General features: G+C 33.8%; 3 protein-coding genes across 12 annotated transcripts in view; 1 reads left to right on the top strand and 2 right to left on the bottom strand.

Annotated features, from left to right (window-relative positions):
• LOC105837350 overlaps positions 1-14,063 on the bottom strand; it is a 32,647-nt gene extending 18,584 nt beyond the window's left edge. For all 3 annotated transcript variants that reach the window (XM_012682048.3, XM_012682047.3, XM_036287964.1), the window contains exon 1: positions 13,401-14,063. The gene's annotated coding sequence lies outside the window, so the exon portion shown is untranslated. The remainder of the gene's footprint in view (positions 1-13,400) is intronic.
• Positions 1-18,537, top strand: part of LOC105837351 (phytanoyl-CoA dioxygenase, peroxisomal) — a 54,277-nt gene extending 35,740 nt beyond the window's left edge. For 5 of the 6 annotated variants that reach the window (XM_012682050.3, XM_028190627.2, XM_012682053.3 and 2 more), the window contains 5 exons: positions 16,021-16,230; positions 17,056-17,292; positions 17,659-17,863; positions 17,987-18,151; positions 18,245-18,537. In XM_012682050.3, coding sequence (XP_012537504.1) covers positions 16,091-16,230; positions 17,056-17,292; positions 17,659-17,863; positions 17,987-18,151; positions 18,245-18,382 — 885 coding nt within the window. In that variant the 5' untranslated portion in view covers positions 16,021-16,090 and the 3' untranslated portion in view covers positions 18,383-18,537. The remainder of the gene's footprint in view (positions 1-16,020; positions 16,231-17,055; positions 17,293-17,658; positions 17,864-17,986; positions 18,152-18,244) is intronic. The other variant, XM_028190628.2, reaches the window with a different exon arrangement.
• LOC105837353 (SREBP regulating gene protein) overlaps positions 18,453-22,295 on the bottom strand; it is a 30,992-nt gene continuing 27,149 nt past the window's right edge. For all 3 annotated transcript variants that reach the window (XM_036287968.1, XM_036287967.1, XM_036287966.1), the window contains exons 2-6: positions 22,161-22,288; positions 21,049-21,735; positions 20,696-20,932; positions 19,852-20,064; positions 18,453-18,802 (exon numbers count right to left, since the gene is read on the bottom strand). In XM_036287968.1, coding sequence (XP_036143861.1) covers positions 18,491-18,802; positions 19,852-20,064; positions 20,696-20,932; positions 21,049-21,159 — 873 coding nt within the window. In that variant the 5' untranslated portion in view covers positions 21,160-21,735; positions 22,161-22,288 and the 3' untranslated portion in view covers positions 18,453-18,490. The remainder of the gene's footprint in view (positions 18,803-19,851; positions 20,065-20,695; positions 20,933-21,048; positions 21,736-22,160; positions 22,289-22,295) is intronic.

Here is a 22,295-nt window from a genome sequence, read left to right on the forward strand (position 1 = left end):
AAATATCCAATGGAGGAAAAGAAATGCCTTCAGATTGAAGCGATTGAAACTTTGAAGATGGTTAACAATTGCACCTTTATACGAGAGATACGCAGGTTTTTTTCTGTTTCTCTTTCCGTTTCGTGTTTCTCAAAGAAATTGTAATTTCAACCTCGAAATTGATGAACTTTGTTGAATCACAGCTGTCCGACATTTATGTTTGAAATAACTCCGTTGAGTTTCGTGTCTGTGAAACACGATATGTGGAACGGAGCATGCGCATGTCCTTGAAAGAAGGTCACACACTTCGCGTGACCTTGAGAAAGGGAGATCCTTTCCCTTCAGTCGACAATTTTAAGTGCTGATCGATTAGCCCTTCAGCATTCAAAACTCGATGATAAGCGTATTATGGGGAAGGATGAAAGCAATATTCCATGACACTCATCGTGCGATCAGTCGAGAAAAGTGTGAGATTTTCATGGAAAAAAATCACGGTTAAAATTCAACCGCACGTTTTTACGAGTTGTCGGAGCGATCTATAAGATCGAAGATATTCAAAATTCAGAATAAAAATCTCCGGAAATCACTCACCGGAAATGGCAACCGAAAATTATCCATATTTCCGACGAAGTAAATATGTAGTTTTTGAAATTATCTTAAAACATGATTGAGCGAATATGAGGGATATGGCGGTGGGTTCCTAAAAAATAAAAGGACTTTGCGAGAATGATAAGAAGAGGGATGCGAAGATCTCTTCGTCCGTGACAGGCGCGTCTTATCAGTTTCGAATACGCACGTGCTTTCAAATGTACGTGTGCAGATAACGCTGACAATACAAACTAACACACTGACTCGCCAGGATGTCCGATGAAGATCCCGAGTCGATGTGGGACCATTATGATCTCGGAACGGCTACACTGCGGCTCACTTCGCCATGGCGAGGGATTATTTCAAAATTATGCAAATTCCGTCCGGAGTTTGATAAGAGATAAAGAGATTACGATCTGAAGAGCTGGAATCTCAACCCGAAACCGCGCCATTCGCGGTTAATATCACTACGCATTATACGAGCTCGAATTTTGTGCTCGCAATATCCTCATTAAGCTTGGATTTGAGTTAGATTAAAATTTTTAAGAGGTCTGTGTAACCTCACACCGTCAGGCTTTTAAAAACTAAATTGCTACCTCGATCATTCCTCTACCGTATTTTCGACATGACGGATGATGAGGCGGACGCGATGCCATGAATGGTCTCCAAACTATTTGAAATCTCCGTAAGATTTGCTCGCAATTTCATATTTTCGCCAGCGTGGACGAATCTAAATGTCAAATTGAATGATCGTAAATTCATCAGAAATTTTCGGGAATACGACCGCCGATTATTTTTAATTAATGCATACAAAAAATACTTGCTTCGAATTTCTGGCATTTTTTAATAGATATTCACTTTCCAATTTGTTACAAAAAATTGGTTTGACTTATCATTATTTTCGCTTCATCGACAGCACGATACTTGAAGTCTTTCGTTTTAGTAATGAATCGAAAATATTGATGTTGAGCAGAATTTTTAAAAAGGTTTTTTAATCAGTAGGGAAAGATAAGAGAAGTTTTTTACTTATTTTTTTTTAAATATCGAGAGAGAAACGCTTGGTATAGCGTATTATAATTCAGAAGTCGCGGCTAGAAGTGTCGCCCGGTTCCTCGGATAACTTTTGTCCTATTAAAAATGATTGTTACGACCCAGAAAACTTCCTGATCTATAGCGCTAGTTCACAAAGGGCAGCGAGGATAATAGTCTGATGGTTTCTTCGACTTCTCCGACGCTTCTATCGTATCGTTCGCAAGTTTTTCGCCATTATTCGCTCATAAAAATCAGTTACTTTTAAGAACAGTCGCCACAGTTCACAAGTAATGAAATACGAAACTCGATTTCTTCATTGTTTTGGTACACACGTATCGGTACGTTATTTTCGATCCGCTTCTCGCCGATGAACTCGAACTCATCAAAATGCTAATACAAGCGCACCTTCGTGCCTTCGACTTTATGAAACGCAATTTTCGGAAGATAAAACAAAACCTTAAGCCTAATTGGTCGCGATTTTATCTTAATTTCAGACGCTTAGCGAATTGCTGAAAATGGTTTGTCTACGATAAGAATTTTGTCATTATTATGAAAATGAAAGCCGATGAATATTAAATGAGAGACATCAGTGTACTGAGAGGTATATTGAAATACCTCTTTGTCCTCGAAATGAAGCTGCCAATAATCGATTTCTACCGTCGTGATTTCACCGTACGATGCATTAACATGCTTTAATTGGTAGCTGTAGTTTGCCGATTCCTGTATTTTACACGCGATTAGGTAAACGTTCGCCTTATGAACGCTCGGGGTTGTTCTCCATGCGCGTTAATTAATTCGCTAGTCTTCGTATTGTTCGCAGAAAATGGTTTGGACATTTCCGTTATTCCGCAAAAATATTATAGTTTGATGAAAATATTATTTCGAAATTAATTGCGAAACAGTTATTAATATTTTATAAAATGTCAATACTTCTACATCTGTCGTTCATAAAAGAAGTGACTAATTTTAAGATATCAAAATGTTTTTGTCTTCCTTTTTTAAAATACTTGATACATAAACTACATTATTTCACAGGATAATTTTTTATGCAAGATTTGATCATATTATTATATAATGTTTTTTATTATATTTTCGGGGAATATGTAATATGTTCCTGTTACACAGCGCTCTTTGCCCCATGCAATCGGTACGTTTTGTTCCAAACGAGCAATTATTATCCATCATGAGTATCATTCTCTAATATCTCGTGATTTAACGCAATGTAATTTATCACCGCAATGTAATTTATACACAAGGCCATCAGATATCACTTGAGATTTTCAGTAGATGCGAAGCGCGCTCGCTGTTCGTTGGATTCTCTCCTGCTTGAGACATGATAATGAGAAAATCGAACGGAGATCTAGCGATGACGAGGGTAACCTCGGCGACAAATTACACAGTCGTCTCACACTTTCCTTCTCTCGCTTTCCCTCATTGTCTCTCAAACCGTGCTCTTTTCATCGGCTGGATCTATTCAAAAATGACGAATCGACCGACCCTTAACGAGACTACCACAGAGCGAACGTACCGCAAGTGCTTTTTCCCCGGACGAACGGGGGAAATCCTCGTGTCTCGCTCGTGTGTATATTTTAACAAGTTCTACGTGCAACTCGACAGAACGTTCATAGCTTCATATTGAAGCGAATAAACGTCGCGATATATCATGTCACACGTGCAAATTCATCTAGAAAGGAACGAGCTATTTATTGCCTTGATTCTGCCAAACACGCGTGAAATTACAAATTCGATCTACATCTCTTCGTAATCGTATAAGATTCGAATTGATAGGAATCGTAAATCATTAATCGCTGCGAAATGTTTGCTTTAAATATTTTTATGTTTGAAATATAATGCAGAATAATTTAAAATGTATTTAACGTATACTTAACTGATGTGTTTTTAAGTTTAGAATTTCGTATATTTGGAGGACACTAGTTTTTCTGCAATTTTTCCATGTTTTTGCACTTCATAATTTTTGTGTAACATAATGTGACAGCTTGCCTTAGACCATACAGCCATCATGTTCAAATATATTATGCATCTTAATATTTTATTTCCGTGTCTTAACATTTATATCAAAATAAGTAATTAAACAATTCTAAATAGATATTTTAAGATTTTATTTCTAGATCTTACATTTTTTAATTTTTCTTTTACATATTATTTTTTCTTTCACATCAGTTCTAAGTGATGTTAGCAATAAAAACGACGAATAAAAGAAACGTTTCTTCAAAAATAGCAAAGATTTCTTACTGTTGGTATTTTTGTTGATTTTAATATTGATATATAATATTCGATATTTGAAATTTTCAAATTTTAACTATTAAAAACAGTTAAAGGCAAGATGGATGAATATATATATATATATTTATCTTGAATCCTTGAGAAGAAACAGAAGAGATGAAAGAGGGGAGAGTAAAAAGTAAGAATTGTCATTTCAAGAGTTTCCGCGCTCTTGCGAGGGACCCGTCTCATCAGGTTTTTATTATATTTTCGATGTGAAAGCGGTTTCGTGTCCACCCACTACTTCCCATAACGCCGTCTGGTTTTTTATAATGTTATACAATGATAGCGAATGCTCCTAGCTGATACCGCGGGTGAACTGTGTCACGGTGCTCGAACAAGCGAGGGGAATAGAAATGAGACGAATAAAATGAACGAGATACAGAAGAATACCCGAGGAATAACGCGTGAGTTCTTTGAAATACCGAATGTCATCGACAAACTCGGACTGCGTTCTAATAAAACGCGAAACTTTAATAATATGTGAAATGTTAACGATTTCATTCGCGTTCTCTTTTGCATTTTTAAAATATACGATTTTTTTCTCGTGATTAATCACTTGTTGAGGTTTATCCAAAATTGAGGCTTATTCAAAAGATAATAAGGAAGTTGGAGAATCGAATATTCGACGACGGTATGATCGCGAAACGACGCTCTTATTTCCTACGACTGAGAGAGCTATCTTCGACGACTGCTGTTCACATGATTGCCTTTTTATTACACGTTTCGATCAGGATCGCCGTTATAAACGCGGAGTATTTTTCAAGTAGGGAAGAGTTGTCAAATGCGTATTACTCGAATTATTTTTTGTCATACTTTTTATTTGGCACTAATTTGTACGTAAACAAATGTTGGAAATTTATAGCTTGAGGTTCCAAACCAATAAGAAATTAATTTATTATACATCTTTTTACAACATGTTGCAAAAAGTATGATTTAGATAACTGGTTGCCTAAATCGTACTTGTGGGCATTTTAAATCATATCATCTTTGAAAGTATTGTATTTATGAATAAAAATAATAAAAATCTAAAGAATTACTAATTAATATTTATTTCATTAATAATTGATTGAAAAAAATAAAATGTTTAATAATTAATAAATAACACAATAATGAAAAGGATATCAAAATAAAATTGGTTTACATTTATTTTTGCACGTGACATATTTTTATTATTATTAATTATTAGTTTTACAATCATCAATCATCAGTCTTACATTAATATTATTTATTGTAATCAAATTTGAGGATGGTAATTTAGGAAATTGAATAAATTTTATGAAGACGTCGATTTTTATCTTTATAATAATTGCAAATATATACAATGAATATAAAATATTCTATAAGTCTTTTTTTATAAAAATATAAAAATTGAGAATATATAAAATTACATAATTATATTATTATCAGCTGCATAAATTGATCAAAAATTAATATGTGTTGTATCTGATTTTTAAAAATAATAACATACAAAACAAAAGATAAAATACCTTTTTGTCTGTATTATTCATTTTATTTTTTATTTATTTTATATTTTTGCCACTAAATATTGTTTATTATGTCAAATAAAAATATATTGATAAGGCAATTTAGGCAATTAGTATTCAACAACTCTCTTCTGATCATTTGGATTGTAATCGCTCATGAATTAGCCGAATACATTCGCCCGTTATTGTTAGTAGCATTTTCCATGAGGAAATCAGATGTTTCGTTGAATAATAAAAGAATTGCCACGTGTTCGTGTCAATCCACGAACATCCTAATGTATTCTCGGTTGCTACGGGTATTGGACGATCAATAATGTATATTTCCACGTGAGTGCGACGTTCGAGCTTGTAAGGGTCTGAGGAATATCGCAATTACAAAGTAGGTACCGGCCGCGTAATGCCCACGTATATCCGTTTCCATCTCGTATTTCGTATTACAGCGAAAACCGTTACCCGCGTTTGCACAGGTGCCACGGATTCCCGCATCGCAGATGCTCGAGGGATTAAGGGAGACCTTTTTGGAACTCCAGCTCTCAGTTTCTATCTATTTGTGATAATTGCGTTTGTCCCAGGACGTTAAACTGACATCTGCTATTTAACTTTCGCGCAGGTTTATAATATTATACACATTAAAATAACCTGAGGTGGAACAGCAAAGTATTCGTCCGAGAAAAATTATAATAACACAGACAATTAAGTTAAATTGTATAAATTATATTAACTTATTAACGTTCATAAAAGCAAGTCCTTCTCTGCAAGAAATATTTCTATTTTGAGCCAAGTGAAACAAACAAATGGAAACGACTTGTCCCGGTTTCTAATAGCAGACGGTCTTTATATAGACTTAGCAATGGCAATTTAACTTTGAGTAACCAATTCACTGACCACACAAAGTGTATTGAAACAGACGTACGAAATGTATTTTCACGTTTAGGACGTATTCTTGAACAAAATTCGATCGAAGATCATCTCTTGCTCACTTGTAATTTTACTTTGTAATTTTTTTTAACACAATGTATATTGCCAAGTCAAAATTAAAGTTCTGGCGCGCACAAATTTCTTGCGAGATGTCCCTTGTATCGATCTTTGTCGCACAAAACTCCTCTCAAATAAGGAATAGTCGCCTTTATGCAAGAAACATGGATTTTTTAATGAATCACAAGCGAAGATTCCTAATTTTTTAGGAATCATCTGCATTCCTCCCTCGTCTCCCCCTCTTATTCTGTCTCCTTAAGGACGATGAGCTTCGATTTGCACAACCTAACCAACGGTATTGATCTAGAATACTGAATTGAAACTGGACGGGACAACTGACATATCGATTCCACAGTATGTCCTAGTTTCGTCAAGTCAGTCGTCGAAGGATAACGTCGCCTTCGTGCTCTTTTCGACCCGCCTTTATTCCGTTTCTAATCACGCTTAATGTTTGAGTCGCTCAGTTTCCACAATTCATCAGGGGGGAAGAAGAAAGTCCATGCAGAAAACAATTTAGAGGATCGAAGGGATCCAGTAGAACGGTTCTGGACGATACGTAACACCTATTTTCCACGTGCACCGACCACGATGACCTTGGCACGCTTCCTCCAAGGTACATCGACGTATCGACGATTTCTTTGTAGCACGCATCGACTTGATAATAGCAACGGCAAAATTTTCTCGAAAACTTTCTCCGAGATTTGGTTAAACACGATTATACACTTTGCAGATAAATATTAATGCGACAAAATATAATAATTATTTAAATATCGAGTTATGTAAATGAGTCATTTGAAAAACTCCGTAAGTTTTTATTGAAATTAGAGGATTAAAGATGAGAAAATTCAGACTCAGAAAAGAAAGATACGTAATTTCCTTTAATAACCACATTGATTAAACATCCTCTTTCCTAGGTAGCAAGTTTACAAAACTGTCATTCATTTAAAAAACATCATAAGTCTGTATTTTTAGTGACTATATTTTCCTACATTATATTCTGTTGTAATTGGTTTTAGGACCAAAATTCGGGTATTCACGATCAAAATTTTTTGTCATTGGTTAAAAAAAAAAAAGATCTATGAAGTCTAGGATTTTTTAATTTCTAGCTGATATTGTGCATTTAAAATTAAAACATCTTAAATGCGCACAACTAATATAATAACTATTTATACATCAATTTATGTAGATTAGATATTAATACCTCTGGCTATCTTGGTTTACAAAGGCATAACTTTTATATACCTTCCAAATACACATACGTACTACGCGTAGTAATTAACATGTAAAAGAAAAAAATGCAAACGACCGATCTTGGAATAGTTCACGACGAAATTATTAAATGTGCGTTTTATCCTGGACCCATCTGTAAATGTGCGCCTATTCTAAAATAAGCACTCCGTGATTGCAATTGAAAGTTCGTTATGACATACACATCTCGAATGAATCTTTGCGGTTTGGCTCGCGAAATGAAATTTTCGGTGAATAAATTCGACTTAAAGCTCGGGGATATCCGACCGTGATGTGAGTCAGTACGCGAGTTATTTGTCGAACCGCACGCAAGTGTTTGTGGAACAAACTCTCACAAGTGTGCTCCGTGAAATACGCAGAGGAAAACTGCTTCGAAAACGCCGGTCATTCGGGAAAAATACACGGGAGACCTTGGCCCAGGAAGCAAAAGGCCCGACGATACCTTGACACGCAATCTTTCCCTATCGTTAATATTTCAATCGTTTCTGAGTATATTACACGACGGATAAGATCTCATCCGCTAGTTAATATCTTGGTAGACCAATTATAATATTATTCTGCATTATTCTGTGTCTCAGAAATAGAAGTAGAATGTCACGGCACTCACGATCCATTTACTAATATTGATTAAGCAATTGCTCCTCCGCATCTGCCAACGACTGCCGAGTTATTGCTACAACTGCCTAACACCTCGGGGAACCGGTACATCTGCAACTCTTCTTTAATATACTACCCATTTCACGGGGCCGCAAGGAAAACAAATTCGAAGGTGTTAAATTCGGAGTTGGAACCGACTGCTCGCACGTACGTTATGACTGTAAATTAAAAGAATGTACAAGGACGCGGCAGAAGGGCGCATGTAAAAAATTAAGTTCAATGTACTTAAAAATTTGAATCAAATTCAACAATTAATTTTTATTTTCTAAAATTTGAGAAATATAAGAAATAACATTTTATGTATTGAATTTATGAAGTAACCGGATAGTTATTTTCGAATTTTTAAGTACCAGTGAATAGTTTTGATCTTAAATCGAATCTTTTACAAGTAATATTCAAAATTTAAGAATGAAATTGTTAACAAATAAATATAAATTTTTCTTTACTAGAAATAACATTTTTAATAAAATACTCATGAAGAAATCGAACATGCTTGAATTTACTTGCAATTTTGTTTTATTTTTCAAAGTATTCGTAGAGTGTTTATTATATAATAGTTTCGAATGTACTTGTGAAATACATATTCTGGACACATGTGAGCGATGCGTATCTTCTAATTATTTGACTCTTGAGAGAATCAAGTGCAATAAGTGCTTTATAGATCCAAGGATAAACGCCGCCGTAGGCGTAAAATTTTATTCACGATATTTCCGTTTTACCGGCGATTGCAACGATCAAAGGAGGAATTTATATCGGTTAAGATTCTTCGAGCGTAACAGCGTAGGGCGGCAGAAAGTCAACACGACAAAGCTGCTCCATCAGCTAACAACTTTTGCCGACGAGAGTAGCGCGGATTCAGGATACAGCTATCAGAGAGCAACGTGCTTTTATGTATACAAGTGTAAGAGGAAAAACTGATGCACATTTCTGTCAGGAAAAGAAATATCGCAAGACCTCTTTCGTATTATTTCGCCTCGCGAAACGCGAAGCAAGGACAATCGACGATGTTCCCTGAAAAGCGTAGACCGAGAGCGAAAGAATATGCTTTTTAGTATATTCCAACAACAAATGGATATTGCGCGAACGTATCCTCAGGCAATCGTTTACAAACGAGCCAACACAAGATACAAAATATCGCGTTGTAGAATGAAATACGGAGGGGAGAGGGAGATAGGTCATGGGATCGCATTTTTGCATACAAATCGAAATTTCTCTATCTAACCGGGAATTACGGGAATCGTTTTGCCATAAAAAAAACTCGTCGCTTTCTCCGTTAATGATTCGGAGCGCGCAGGAGAACGCTATTATTTCCGGCAGGGTGAAGGGTAGACTTGCGCAGGGAAAACGCATCCTTCGGAATAAGATAGTGAGATTTTTCTTGCGGACCTTGGCACGACAATGCGTCTAGCCGGGCATCGTTCCTTCGTCGAGCGAGGGTGCCTGAAAGTCTAGCCAAGTAGTCCCGCATGCTGGCCAAGTGTGGCGTCGTACACTCTTCCCTTCTCGTCCACAACCTCCCTCTAGGCGCTCAACTGCACTGCGTTGGCCTTCTTGAACGGAAACTCGTTGTGAGGGCTTGCAGCACCTTTTTCCAAGCTTATTAATCCCTTCCATTTCGAAGTCGCGCGATTGTGGACATAACGAGAAATAGAACGGACGCGAGGTCGAGAACACATTCTTGAAAATTAATCACTCAATGACATAATTTTATAAGAGTAATTCTTAAGTTATGCTAAAAGATTTTAAGTTATTTACATTAAGTTTTTACATTAATTAAAAAAATTCGTATGACTATATGTTCAAGACGGCTTAGATAAAATCAAAGATACAGAGTATTAAGATAAAGAGAAAATGTATTTTTGTTGTGAAAATAATTTTGAAATTAAGTCGTTTCGGACATATGAAGTTTTCTGAATATATATTATGAAGAATTATTCTTAAACATCTCTTAGAATACTTAAAAACCACCTTGTGTATTATATTTCTCCAAATTTAATTACATTCGCAATTTTAGCCTTGTACAATATTTTTCAATCCTCCTGTGCGTGTCCTAATCCGTTTTGTTGTATACATGTTTACGAGATCATCATTAATATTTTGTAGAGAATATAAGATGTTTCGTGTTACCTTGTGTAATATCTTCTCCTTAGAAGATATAATTGTTACCAAGGTTGCTTAACGAGGCGCCGCTAATCAAGCACGGTAATTTAATGGGTCGAAATCTCGATAAACCAGCGGAATAAGCGGCGGAAAACACATTTCCATCAAAAGTACAGGTCCGCGTATTACGTTTCACAATATGTCAAAGAGGGACTAACGAGATCCTGAAGTAATTAAGACGAGAAAGCGACTAAAAATACGAGAAAAACTAGAAGTTACAAAGGTATAAAACAAGATACACGAAAAGGATGATTTTACTGAAATATTTAGAAATTTAGTTATACAAATACAGACCTCTAAAAATAATTTTGTTGGAATATGAAAATAATTATGTACAACATTCAAATTGGTTACTAGAACATCAAAACTTTTTTGCAATTTTTGTTATGCTTGAGCACTATCCTACTATATAATTATTTTGATGATCCAACGTAATTAATTTCAAATCTTTATATTTTTAAATAGTTCAGCAAAATCACTTTTCTGTGTACATATTGCAAAGAACACAGAATTTTTTAACGTAAATTCGCGTAAATATTTTTCTGCTTATTACACTTATTCATTTCAATGCATAATAATTCACGCATAGTTGTATTACGCCGCACTTTGTCGTTTGATGAAAAATACTATAGAGAAAGAGAGAAAGAGAGAGAGAGAGAAAGAGTAAATGGAGAAAGCGATTTGAATTGTAAACATCCTATTGGTAGAATTAAGTGCTTGGATATTGTTTTAACCGGGTTGCAAATTTATGAAATGGGAAGAAATTTGCATTAGTGAGCGAATGGATGTTTTCGAGGTTAATGAAAAATCTGCAATTGCGCAAACTACATAAATGCGTAACAACACTTAGTATATGAAGCGTAACAAGATCAGCAGCCGAGAGCATCGAGAAATTCTGTAATTATATCGTGTAATTAATCGCTTAATTATTGTGATGCTAATCCTCCCATATATCTGTCGTAAAAAGTCGCAAACACGAGGTGAAACGCACCGGACGTACTATATGTACAATTTGTCTCAATTCGTGACATTTACAAGTGAAATCAGATGAGCTGTCACGCAATTCACGGCAAATAGAATTAGAATTTTCACACGTCGGGGGTTGCCATTACAGAAATTTTACTGGTATTAACCCTCTGGAATACTACGCATATTTTTTTTATGTTAACACTACTAATCTGTCTAAAAATTTTCTACTTTGTAGATTACAAAGTGTTAATATAATTGAACACTTTTAATGTAAAGAAAATCGTATTAAATATTATTTTAAAATATCAAAATTTTAGTAATAAAAACTAAACTAAACTTGAATTAACACTTGGATGATAATTCACTTATATACAGTAGCACTCCAGGGTTAAACTGATCAATGATTAATTGCTTACTTTGAGTATTAAAAGCATTATTGTTAGTAATTAATCACTAGTCAATTTAATATTGCCAGTATTAAATTTTTATAAGAATATAAAGCTGCCGCGCACAGAGAGGAGAGAGAAAAAAAGCAAGTCGTGCACTTGCGTGGACAAAAGGCCGCGAACGCGGTTGGTTGCGTCCACGGAAATGCCACGCATGGAGAGAGCTACAGAGCGAGAGAGAGAGAGCGAGAGAGAGAGAGAGAGAGAGAAAGAGAGAGAGATGTCTTTATATCAGAGAAAGATCGATTCCGACTCGTTTGCGGAAGGTTATAGACCTTGCCGCTTCATTATTAATGCGATGTATATCGATTTTGTCTGCCTGCCTTCGTAAACTCGTTTCTATTCTCGCAGATATGTGCGCGGATGATCCCATCGTCCTCCTCCTCCTCCTCCTCCTCTCCCCTAGAGGACTTTTGTAGCAATTTGAGAAATTAATCGCCATATCGCGACCAACGAGCAACATCAATGGCGAAGGGTTCTTGTTTCCGCGAAAGGGTTTTCTCCAGCATAACTGCGACGAATAAAATTTTTATTGAATCGAAAAAAAGAAAAACAAGCGGCAAACGAAAAGAAACTCAGCGCGCTAGATACGCTTCATCGAGTTGAAACTGTTAAATTGCATAATTTGCCTCTTGTAATTCGAAGTGCGCTATTGTGGGAGAAATTTATTGTTCATGTTAACGTATATTAATCTATGTGCGATGCCATAGGTACTCGCTAAAAATACGTCTTCGGGGTGAGCGTAGAAGTGGCTCGCGACACGTTGATATATACTTCTTGTCTCTGTCGCGTCACTGAATTAGATTTTTACGAAATAAATTGTCGAATTAATGGATGCAGATCGGAAAGAAGCAGAGAAGAAATCCTCTTCTTCGTGCGAATCGTTTATTTTCAAAGCGGCGCGAGTCTGGCGCGGCGTTTTTCGTTTTACCATAATTTTCGAAACTGAATTATATATAGTTATTTTTTCTTCGGCATAAACAATCATTACTTACACGCTATTACGGCCGAATCAAGCTCGTTCTAACATGTTTATATAACCGATTAATTTATTAGCAAATTTGATAATTGATAAGTTATTATAGCTGACAAAAAAAGTTAACAGAAATTCTTGGAAAATGAAAAAGTTATGAAATACATAAATACTTTGACAATACATAGATTTTTTTATGTATAACTTTTTTCTTTTACTGCCCAAATTCTGAAGGAATATAATCAATCCTTGAAAATTATAATCCATTGTTTATTTTAATTTTATTATTAAATAATTATATTTTAATAAGTTTTCTAAAATTCGATAAATTTTTACTAAAACTTTGTTTTATCTCCTCTTGTTGGCAAATAATAAAACAAAAAAAGGATCTATTTTCGAAAGTTAATTTTACTTTTTCGGGATAAATTAGGAAAGCAAAAAAATAGAATTTACATATATTAGGATATGCTTTATGTATTGCCAAAGTTTCATGTGTCAAAGTTTTTTTAATTTTCAAGTTTTAGATCTTTTCTTGTGAATTGAAAGAATTTTAGTAGGTAAGATCTGTAATTTTCAACAAGACAAAGATTTTTCCGAGCTTACCCGATGACGTATCCATCTTAAGCTCGTTTAAGGGATAAAATCAACTGACTTTCATGTTCGTCCCTCGTGTCGGAGAGCGATCGAGGATCCAGACGGCAACGATGCCGAGATCTCTTCAGCGCGAACTTAGCGAATGTGAATCCCATACGGCGGAACTCCGTCCGATCTAAAACCGCGCTTGGAATGGATTTGATTACGCCGCGAGGTACTTCGATGTTCACTTAGGGTCGACGAGACGAAAGGGACGATGTTAATTCGACTTGCGAGAGAACTTCTCGAATCCGCGCGCGCGAATGAACGACGACGAGCGAGGGTCGTCGCCGTTTGGCCGGGAAGACCGACCACCCCGATGTATATCCTTCTCTTTGATGCCACGTGCTAAAGTCGACGGGTAAGGAGAGCGAGGGAGAGAGGAAACGGGCGAAAGCGACCACGTCGGCGCGTCGCGACGTCTCTCCATCGACGCGCGCAATCGGCGCTTCCGGGGTGCCGGCCGCGCAAGATTCTTGGTTTTGCTCTTGATACACTGCGGATCGGTGCAATCTCTCGCAAATCATTGACCTGTCATTTTGAAATAAAAATCATTGACGTAACTTCGCGTTCAATTTGAACTGTAAAGAATAAATTTTTTCTCTTTTTTAAATATTCATGGGAAAAGACAAATTTTTTCAGAATTTTTCTCATCATTTTTTAAGATTTTTTTGAACAATTAAAATATTTTTCAAAAGTGCTAAGAAAATTTCTTTTTTAGAATTCTTTATATTGAAGAAAAAGTTTAATACCAAACATACATTTTGCAATATTTATTAAATATTATATATCAAACATAATAATAGTAACCAATCATTTGGTAATAATTATTAAATATTTAAAAGAGTAAAATAAATGTTTAATTTAAATGTTTTGATTGTATTAGCCAAACATTTTATTGAAATGATATCATTAAAACTTTAGTAACTATCATCTAAGGTTGATTATTACTACTAGATTTTTTCAATGTATATGAATTCTGAAATTTATAGAACTTGAAAAAGATTAAAGTATTTTTTTTTATTTTTATAAATTTAAAATATGAAAAATTCTCAAAAATATGTTGAATTCATACATTTCTTTTCACTGATTAATATTAATATTGCAAGTAGCTTATTAACATGTATCGTCAGTAAAGTTCTTTATGGTTGATCGCCTTCATTTATATAAGGATTTCTCTCATCATAATTCTCGAGTAAAATTTATTGTGGCATTGATCAGTTCTTGGCATGCAATTCGTGCAGACCGATAATTACTCGTCACCATTGGCATCATTCAAATGGGGTGTAACGGGTTAATCCACTAGTTATTGGATTACTGCTTTCCTATCAACATGCGTCCAGGAAACGTCAAGAGGGACTCGATAGCGTGTAATCTGTTTCGACAGGTATAAGTACGCGGATCGTGTCGAGTGCGAAATCGAACTGCAGAATCTAACAATAACAGAGGCTATTTCACTCCCGATCGTAACATTCTTTCGTTTTAAATTCATCTCAACATCAGTAAGATCAATTTTACGAGACCATTTAAGAAGATACCTGTCGATCTTTCATGGCAAAATCGATAGTGACATAAGATTTCATTCTTTCAAAAATAATGTACGGTCAAGAGACAAAGTACATTATATAATTTAAAATGTAAGAACATTTTCTTAAGTAAATGTCGATTTCAATTTATCGAATGAAAAAAAATACATTCAATAACCTGTATTCATACACGATAAAAAGTTTTGTATTCAAATTTAAAACATTTTACATGTTCAAATAGTTCATCAAAAATCCCCCAATCCCCCAAAAATGTAACACTAACATAATTTGGAAGCATGTTTCTTCAATAAAATTAACGTTTACAGTGTTGAATTAACATATAAATTTTGAAAATTATATTTTAAGTTATATTTCTTATTTGTCTACTTGCCCATGAATTATCTGAGTTAAATTTACTTAAATTGACACTCGGGTCTTAAAAATTTAACACAAAAATTTTAATAAGGATCAGTTTTAACACAAATACAAAATGTTTTTTTATACTTTTTATATATGTATTTTATGTTTTTTATATATGCTACGTATCTTTTTTTTTATTGGAACAGAATGTAATAAAGAATGCGCTATTAGAAAATTAAAGCTAAACTCGATTACTATGACTAGTCTACAGTTATGAATTATATTAGAATGCTTGTTAAAGCCACATAATGCGATATTTCTGCAACACAAATATGATAAATATTTATAAAATAAAATTATGAGGGAGATAATGAAACAATACTTCTACGCGTTACATTATATTTAAGTAATTCAGAAAATCTTAAAAAAAAGAGATACGTGACAGGACAAAACTAATTTGAGTAGCTTCATAAATAGTTATGCGGTTTTCGTGAATCATTAATGATACAGATGTGGGTGGAAATGATATTAGCTATATTTTTTCTTTCTCACATACGCGTTCTTTCTGTAATAAATTAGAGATTTGTTTAAAAAATCTTGGTTACATTATAAATGTTTTCGACAAACACTTTAATAATAAAATTTGTTTTATGTAAAAGGTGATTTTCTTATTCTATAGCTTAAGTAACTTTTCTTTGTTCCAGAATAGTATTAGAGCAAACAAAAGAGAAGCTGTCGATTTGATTTTAAAAGCATCAAATTGGAAATTCAATAATGGCTTTGTTAAATTTTCGCTACACGAAAGACATGGTTAATCGTCTTACAACACCTCAAAGAATATTCTACGAGAAGAATGGATATATAGTGTTTCCTGGTCTCATACCACAAGATGTGCTCGATAAATGTCACGAAAGGTATATTTAGCTTGCAAGTACGAGTGGATCAAACGTCCATACCAATATTATTTCTTTTTTATTATCTCGAGCTAATTGTTGGAAATCTCTACAGTAAAAAATTTTTTATTAAATGTAACATTTGTAAGAAATATTAAATATTAATTTAACACAAACAAAATATTCAAATAATGTAATCATTAAATAATTATATAATCATTAAATTTACACTTGGGCATTTAAAAAATTCAATATAAAAATTTGAACAAAAATGGTTTTAACACAAATATAAAATATTTTTACTGCGTAGCTTTGTATGGAATTTATGTGAAGATAACAATTTCCGCTATATATATATATATATATATATATATATATATATATATATATAATTGCTGACTTTTCCTTGATCAATTTTTATCGTTTTTGTAAAACACAAAATGATGTTTATTGTGTGTGTGTGTGAATATGAAAATGCGCGAGTATTAAAAAATATTTAAACTGAAAATTATTGCGAAGAGAGAGACATTAAATCGGGTCCACACTATGAGTAATTCGGTAGTAATCTAGCTGTGTTATTGAAATGTTTGACGTTTCAGTAAATTTACCTGACTGATATTAACGCGCGCGCAAATACTGTGACTAGCTATAATGTCACAGATGATCGATCATCCAATATGGAATATCTGAAATATCAGCATACAATATATTGCAGATATGAACTTTGTTTTTATGGATATGTGTGCGAATTTCAATGACTATCGCATGTTGATGTTTTTGTGTTGAAAGAGAATCCATATTTAAAAAACCATACATTTTGTATAAAGTTTTTTCTTTAATTCTCAGATTTGATGAAATCATTCAAGGCAAAATTCCGCGAGAGGAGATAACGGTAATGTATGATGTAAAGGATAAAAAATCGGTAAATAAAATACAGGACTTAAATTTTGACCCGGTATTCCGTCAATATATTGAACACGAGAAAATTCTTGACATAGTCGAGTGTTTTACGGGACCAAACATCATGGCGATACATAGTATGCTCATTGCGAAGCCACCAGACATCGGATTTGGAACTTCGAGGTAATTGTTAAAAAATCTTAAAATATCCTTATAAATAATAAAAATGTACGAATCAAGGTTTGTTCACATTAAATCGAATCGAAATCATTGAATAAATCAAATTTATATACATTATACAAATATACTGAGGGATGACACATAGCTTTGTGTGACTTGTAATCAAAAAGTTCCAAGTTCGATCCCGATCCTTTTCCCATATATGCTTCGAGTCTTGTAAGAGATTGAATGGAGAATTAAAGATTTCGGTACTCTATATTTCAGTTACCATAAGTTATAAAAGTAAAAAATTGTAGAAAAAATTCTAAAATTTTCACCAAGAATCAGCAGTATTTGTTGTAATGTGATGCTAAAAACATTTTCTTCTAGGCACCCGCCGCATCAAGATTTGTATTACTTTCCGTTACGACCAGCTGATCATATAGTAGCTGCGTGGACAGCCATGGAACCTTGCGATAGTGAAAACGGATGTCTCTTTGTAGCGCCCGGAACACACGCTTTAGGACGTTTATTTCCGCACAGTTATCCTTCTTCGAAGGAAGAAACGGTGAACAAGTTTTATCATGGCATACAGGTGAAATATTTCCCCAGTTCCCCCCCCCCCTTTTTAAATTGAGATTTCTTACAGAAATTGATCATCCAAAGGATGTCAATTTAACATATTATTGCTTGATTGATGTCTAACTTTTATATTAAGGAACTGCCTTCAACGGTTAACCATTGGGTAAATCTCGAAATGCAACCCGGCGATACAGTATTTTTCCATCCATTGCTCGTTCACGGATCCGGTATTAATAAATCCAAAAGAACCAGACGGGCAATTTCTTGTCATTACGCAGCATCAGATTGTACTATTGTCGATGTACGTTGATAAATAATCACCAGTCTATTATAAATATCGAAAACATAAATCTGAAAAATTAACGAATAAAATGTTTTTATGTTTTTGCAATAGGACGATCCGCTTCAGGATTCTATCAGGAGTGAAATCTTGGAACTACTGAAGAAAAGGTATCCCAACATAGAAATAACGTACTCGGATGTATGGCGCTACAAGTCCTCGCTCGTACGCGGTCTTCGCTCCTCCTTTTAAAAATGTTCGAAAATCAGACTACTAACTATATCAAGGTGTTATTTCATGATGAAACAATAATTAAATAATGTTAACATAAGACGGACATAGGATTGTCTGTCTTATATGTTATAAGATTGTACAAATAGAAGTAATATCCGGGAGTGGGTAGGTAAGTAACACCACAGAAGAAGAAGTAACGACAACGGCGGGATTGTCGCCGTTATTATTTAATGAATTAATATTGCGGCGAAATCGTTGTGGGATATAACAGTGTTTCGCAAGGGGATCCTTGTAAGTGTTTTCATGTCGCACGCTGGAACTTGAGGTGCGACATGCGGCCAGACAAATCTGGAAGCGATCTGAATTACGAATAGGTTTCCCCACGTCCTTCTGTATTTTTGCAGAGCCCACTAACATGTCCTTCCGACTTCTTATTTGCTAGAATAAATTTTGATAGTGATAAAAATAATTTTTTAATTTAAAATGTAACTATACTACTTTTTAGATGGTTTACAGGTACAGCTTTTTAAATAAAAACAAACAACTCAAACAAGAAATTTTCTGTGAAAACCAAGCAAGTTTTTTTAAATCTAGGTGTGACACAAGTTTACTCTCTGTAAGTAATGTCACGTACGAAATACATCCATAACTTTATTCTTATCTATAGAAATAAAAATGTAAATGTTTGTTCCTTATCTAAGATCTCCGTAAGTTTTTCATTGATTGCTTTGAAATTTTGACACAACGTTGCATTCGTAACCTGGAGTGTTCTTATGGGGTCTGATTTTGGAAATACGTGTGTTTCAAAAATGATGGCCATAATTTAAGTGTAAAAAATAGTTTTTCATTAATATTATTGAAATTTTGACACATTGAGACGGGGAGAGACTGGGAGAGACAGGCAGAGACGGATAGAGACCGTGAGAGACGGGGAGAGACCGGGAGAGACGAGGAGAGACCGGGAGAGACGAGTAGATATAGGGAGAGACGGGGAGAGACCGGGAGAGACGGGGAGACAGGAGAGACCGGGAGAGGCGAAGAATGTTTCTATTATGTTTAAATTAAGGTAATAAGAAAAATAAAGATGGCTTTTATTTTATTGAAAAAAAGGAACTTATTTAAAACAGTCTTTTGAATGGATTTCTAAATCCATGGCAGCTTTTAGAAAAAAAAGTTAGAAGTACGTGAATAAATGAATATCAGATTTATTAAAGATAGATAAATGCTTATTCAAAAATAAAACAAAAAGAGCAACAATAAAGCAAGACTCTTGAAAGTTAAACAACGAAAGCAAAGAAAATTTGAAAAAAACGTAGCATAAGAATAGAGCCACAGCAACGTGTGGCAGGGCATAGCTAGTATCTATTATATATTTGGAGTAAGATTATCATATCTATATAATAAACGAAATTTTTTTTCCTAAAAATCTTTTGGACTTTGATTTTTATAAGAAACTTTTCAATTTTATAAAGTCAATAAAAATTTACCTTGTCAGGATGCAGGCAGCAGGAAACACAATATTCGTAAATAGTACAGCATCCTTGAGGATTGCACGTTTTGCAGCTGTATCTTTCTCTCTTCATAGACAATAATTCTTCATTTTTTTGAGATTGTCTCTGTTCTACTGTACAGCATCCATTCGATAAGACTTCATGTCTCGAACATACAACACCATGATCATCAACTATCAATCCTTTTCCCTAATAAAAATATACACTGAGATATTCGTCATAATAAATGGAATAAAATAAATTTTGAACATGTTATCTATTTAACATAATGACTATTACTACACTTTAATTAGCTAACTTTATTCTTGATCTATTTTTGTCAGCATATTATTTTAACATATTACTCAATTATATTTAATTATATTTAATCTTCATAAAAATTTACAATAAAAATTTTTTACTCTTCAGAAAATTGGTATGACGTCATATTTGAAGAGAATTGTACAATTCTCACTGAGCTTGAACACTTCATATTCTTACATGAAAATAATATGGTAAAATTGTATTTCTTTAATTTCAAAAAATATTTATTTATGTAAATATAATTTTTTAAATTGTTTTGTTTGTAATGTTAAATTGTAATGTTAAATTACTTAAATTACTTAAAATTTTTTCCCATAAGACACACATACACTCTCTCTCTCTCTCTCTTACTTGCTTATTTTCAATGTTATTTTACAAGGAATTTGAAAAATTCAGAAATATCTATACATTGTCATAAATTCATCAAAATCTGATCAGAATTGATCTATAAATATTGCAGACTTAAAATTTTCTTTACATTATGTTTGATAGTTAACATGTGAATATAAATACTTACTTGAACAGAATTACGGCAAGACTGAGTAGAAACGTCACTTTCATTTAAATTAGATCCATCCATATTTCCTATGTTATCATTAGCTGCTCGATCAAGTATTTCCATCTGCCACAATGGAGATTTGTCAGATACTCTCAGCTCTTCTAGCATATTGTCATCAGGTATTAAATCTTCATTATTATCGTTAATCATTATGGGATCCACATCGACATCACTGTCAAGATTTAGCGATCCTTTCTGCAAGAAAAATGACAAAGCTTTCTGTAATAAAAGTTACAAAGGCGATATCACGTGCAATTACAGCTGGATTATCGATTATAATTTTTATATCACCTCGATGTAAATGTACTCACCTTTGCATTCCGGAACAATGAAAAGGCACAATACGTCAAAGACAAAGCGAAAATCAATCCAAGAACGAGACGTCGTCTAAGTAATCTAATCAGACTTGTATAGCTTGGCATCCTTCTTATGTTCCTTCCACTTATACGTTCCTCCTCACCAAAACCGTTTTGAGTTTTCTGCACATTCCTCTTAGGTCGATAATCATACCGTGCACGACCACGAGGATTCGAGATGACATCGAAATGCAATCACATGCACGAAATGCAGATCCGCAAAAAAGTTTTTTTTTCGCATCGGACGATAGACTTCAAAACTGCTCTCGAGGTTATAATACGCCCAAGTGATTGTTCTCCTGTTTTTTATGGTTCATCCTCTTCCATCTTCACAAAGTTAAATAGAATCCCAATTTTTTTTCTATATTTTCCGCAATGCAAGAGGTTAGGTTTAGTTTGTTATCGAATGCTCGTAAAGGATAAACATTATTTTACTGAGCAAATGCACATTATCAGCTCTGTTGTCACGGAAATAAGCCTGTGAAACGGCGATCCTTAATTGATGTTTCGTTGATTAAAGTTTAGTTAATTATAAATGAGGGAAATAAACACGCGATGACATGATGAAGCCTATCACAGCCTATCATAAGTTCATTGAACAATTTAGTTCTGAGTGCCATATTGCCATGATAGATGTCACCACTGAAACAATTATGTACAAATAAATAAATGATATAAAATTATTACTAATTGTAAGTCAATGATTAATCTAAGTGTCAATATAAAAATGTAATTTTATAATAATCCAAAGAGATTATTTACGTTTAATGAACATTTAAAAATATTTAGCTGATACTTTTTTCTGTACAAGAACATTTATTATAAGCATTATAAAAAAATATATATTTTAAATTTAAAGATATCAAAATAACTTAATTTATTTAAGAAAATCTTGTCAGTATCGAAGGACATTTAAACGTCATATAAACTTTTAGTTAAAAAAATATTTTAATTTTTAATAATTCTTAAATAAATTTTATAAACTTTAAATTTCTCCTAATTTGGTCTCTAATGTTTTCATAATATATTTTTTCAATTTTTAAAAAAACACAAATTTTGAAACTTACCCCAAGTAAAGGTTTCTACCCCCTCCCTGAAGAAAATTTGATATTTGTAAGGGGACAGATTTAATATTACCGTGGCATCACTCCTCAGTTTGTGCATATCTTTCATCCAAGACACTCGGAAATTTATCCTGGGAC

Source organism: Monomorium pharaonis, chromosome 6 (assembly GCF_013373865.1).
Source record: "Monomorium pharaonis isolate MP-MQ-018 chromosome 6, ASM1337386v2, whole genome shotgun sequence".
NCBI classification, from domain to species: domain Eukaryota; kingdom Metazoa; phylum Arthropoda; class Insecta; order Hymenoptera; family Formicidae; genus Monomorium; species Monomorium pharaonis.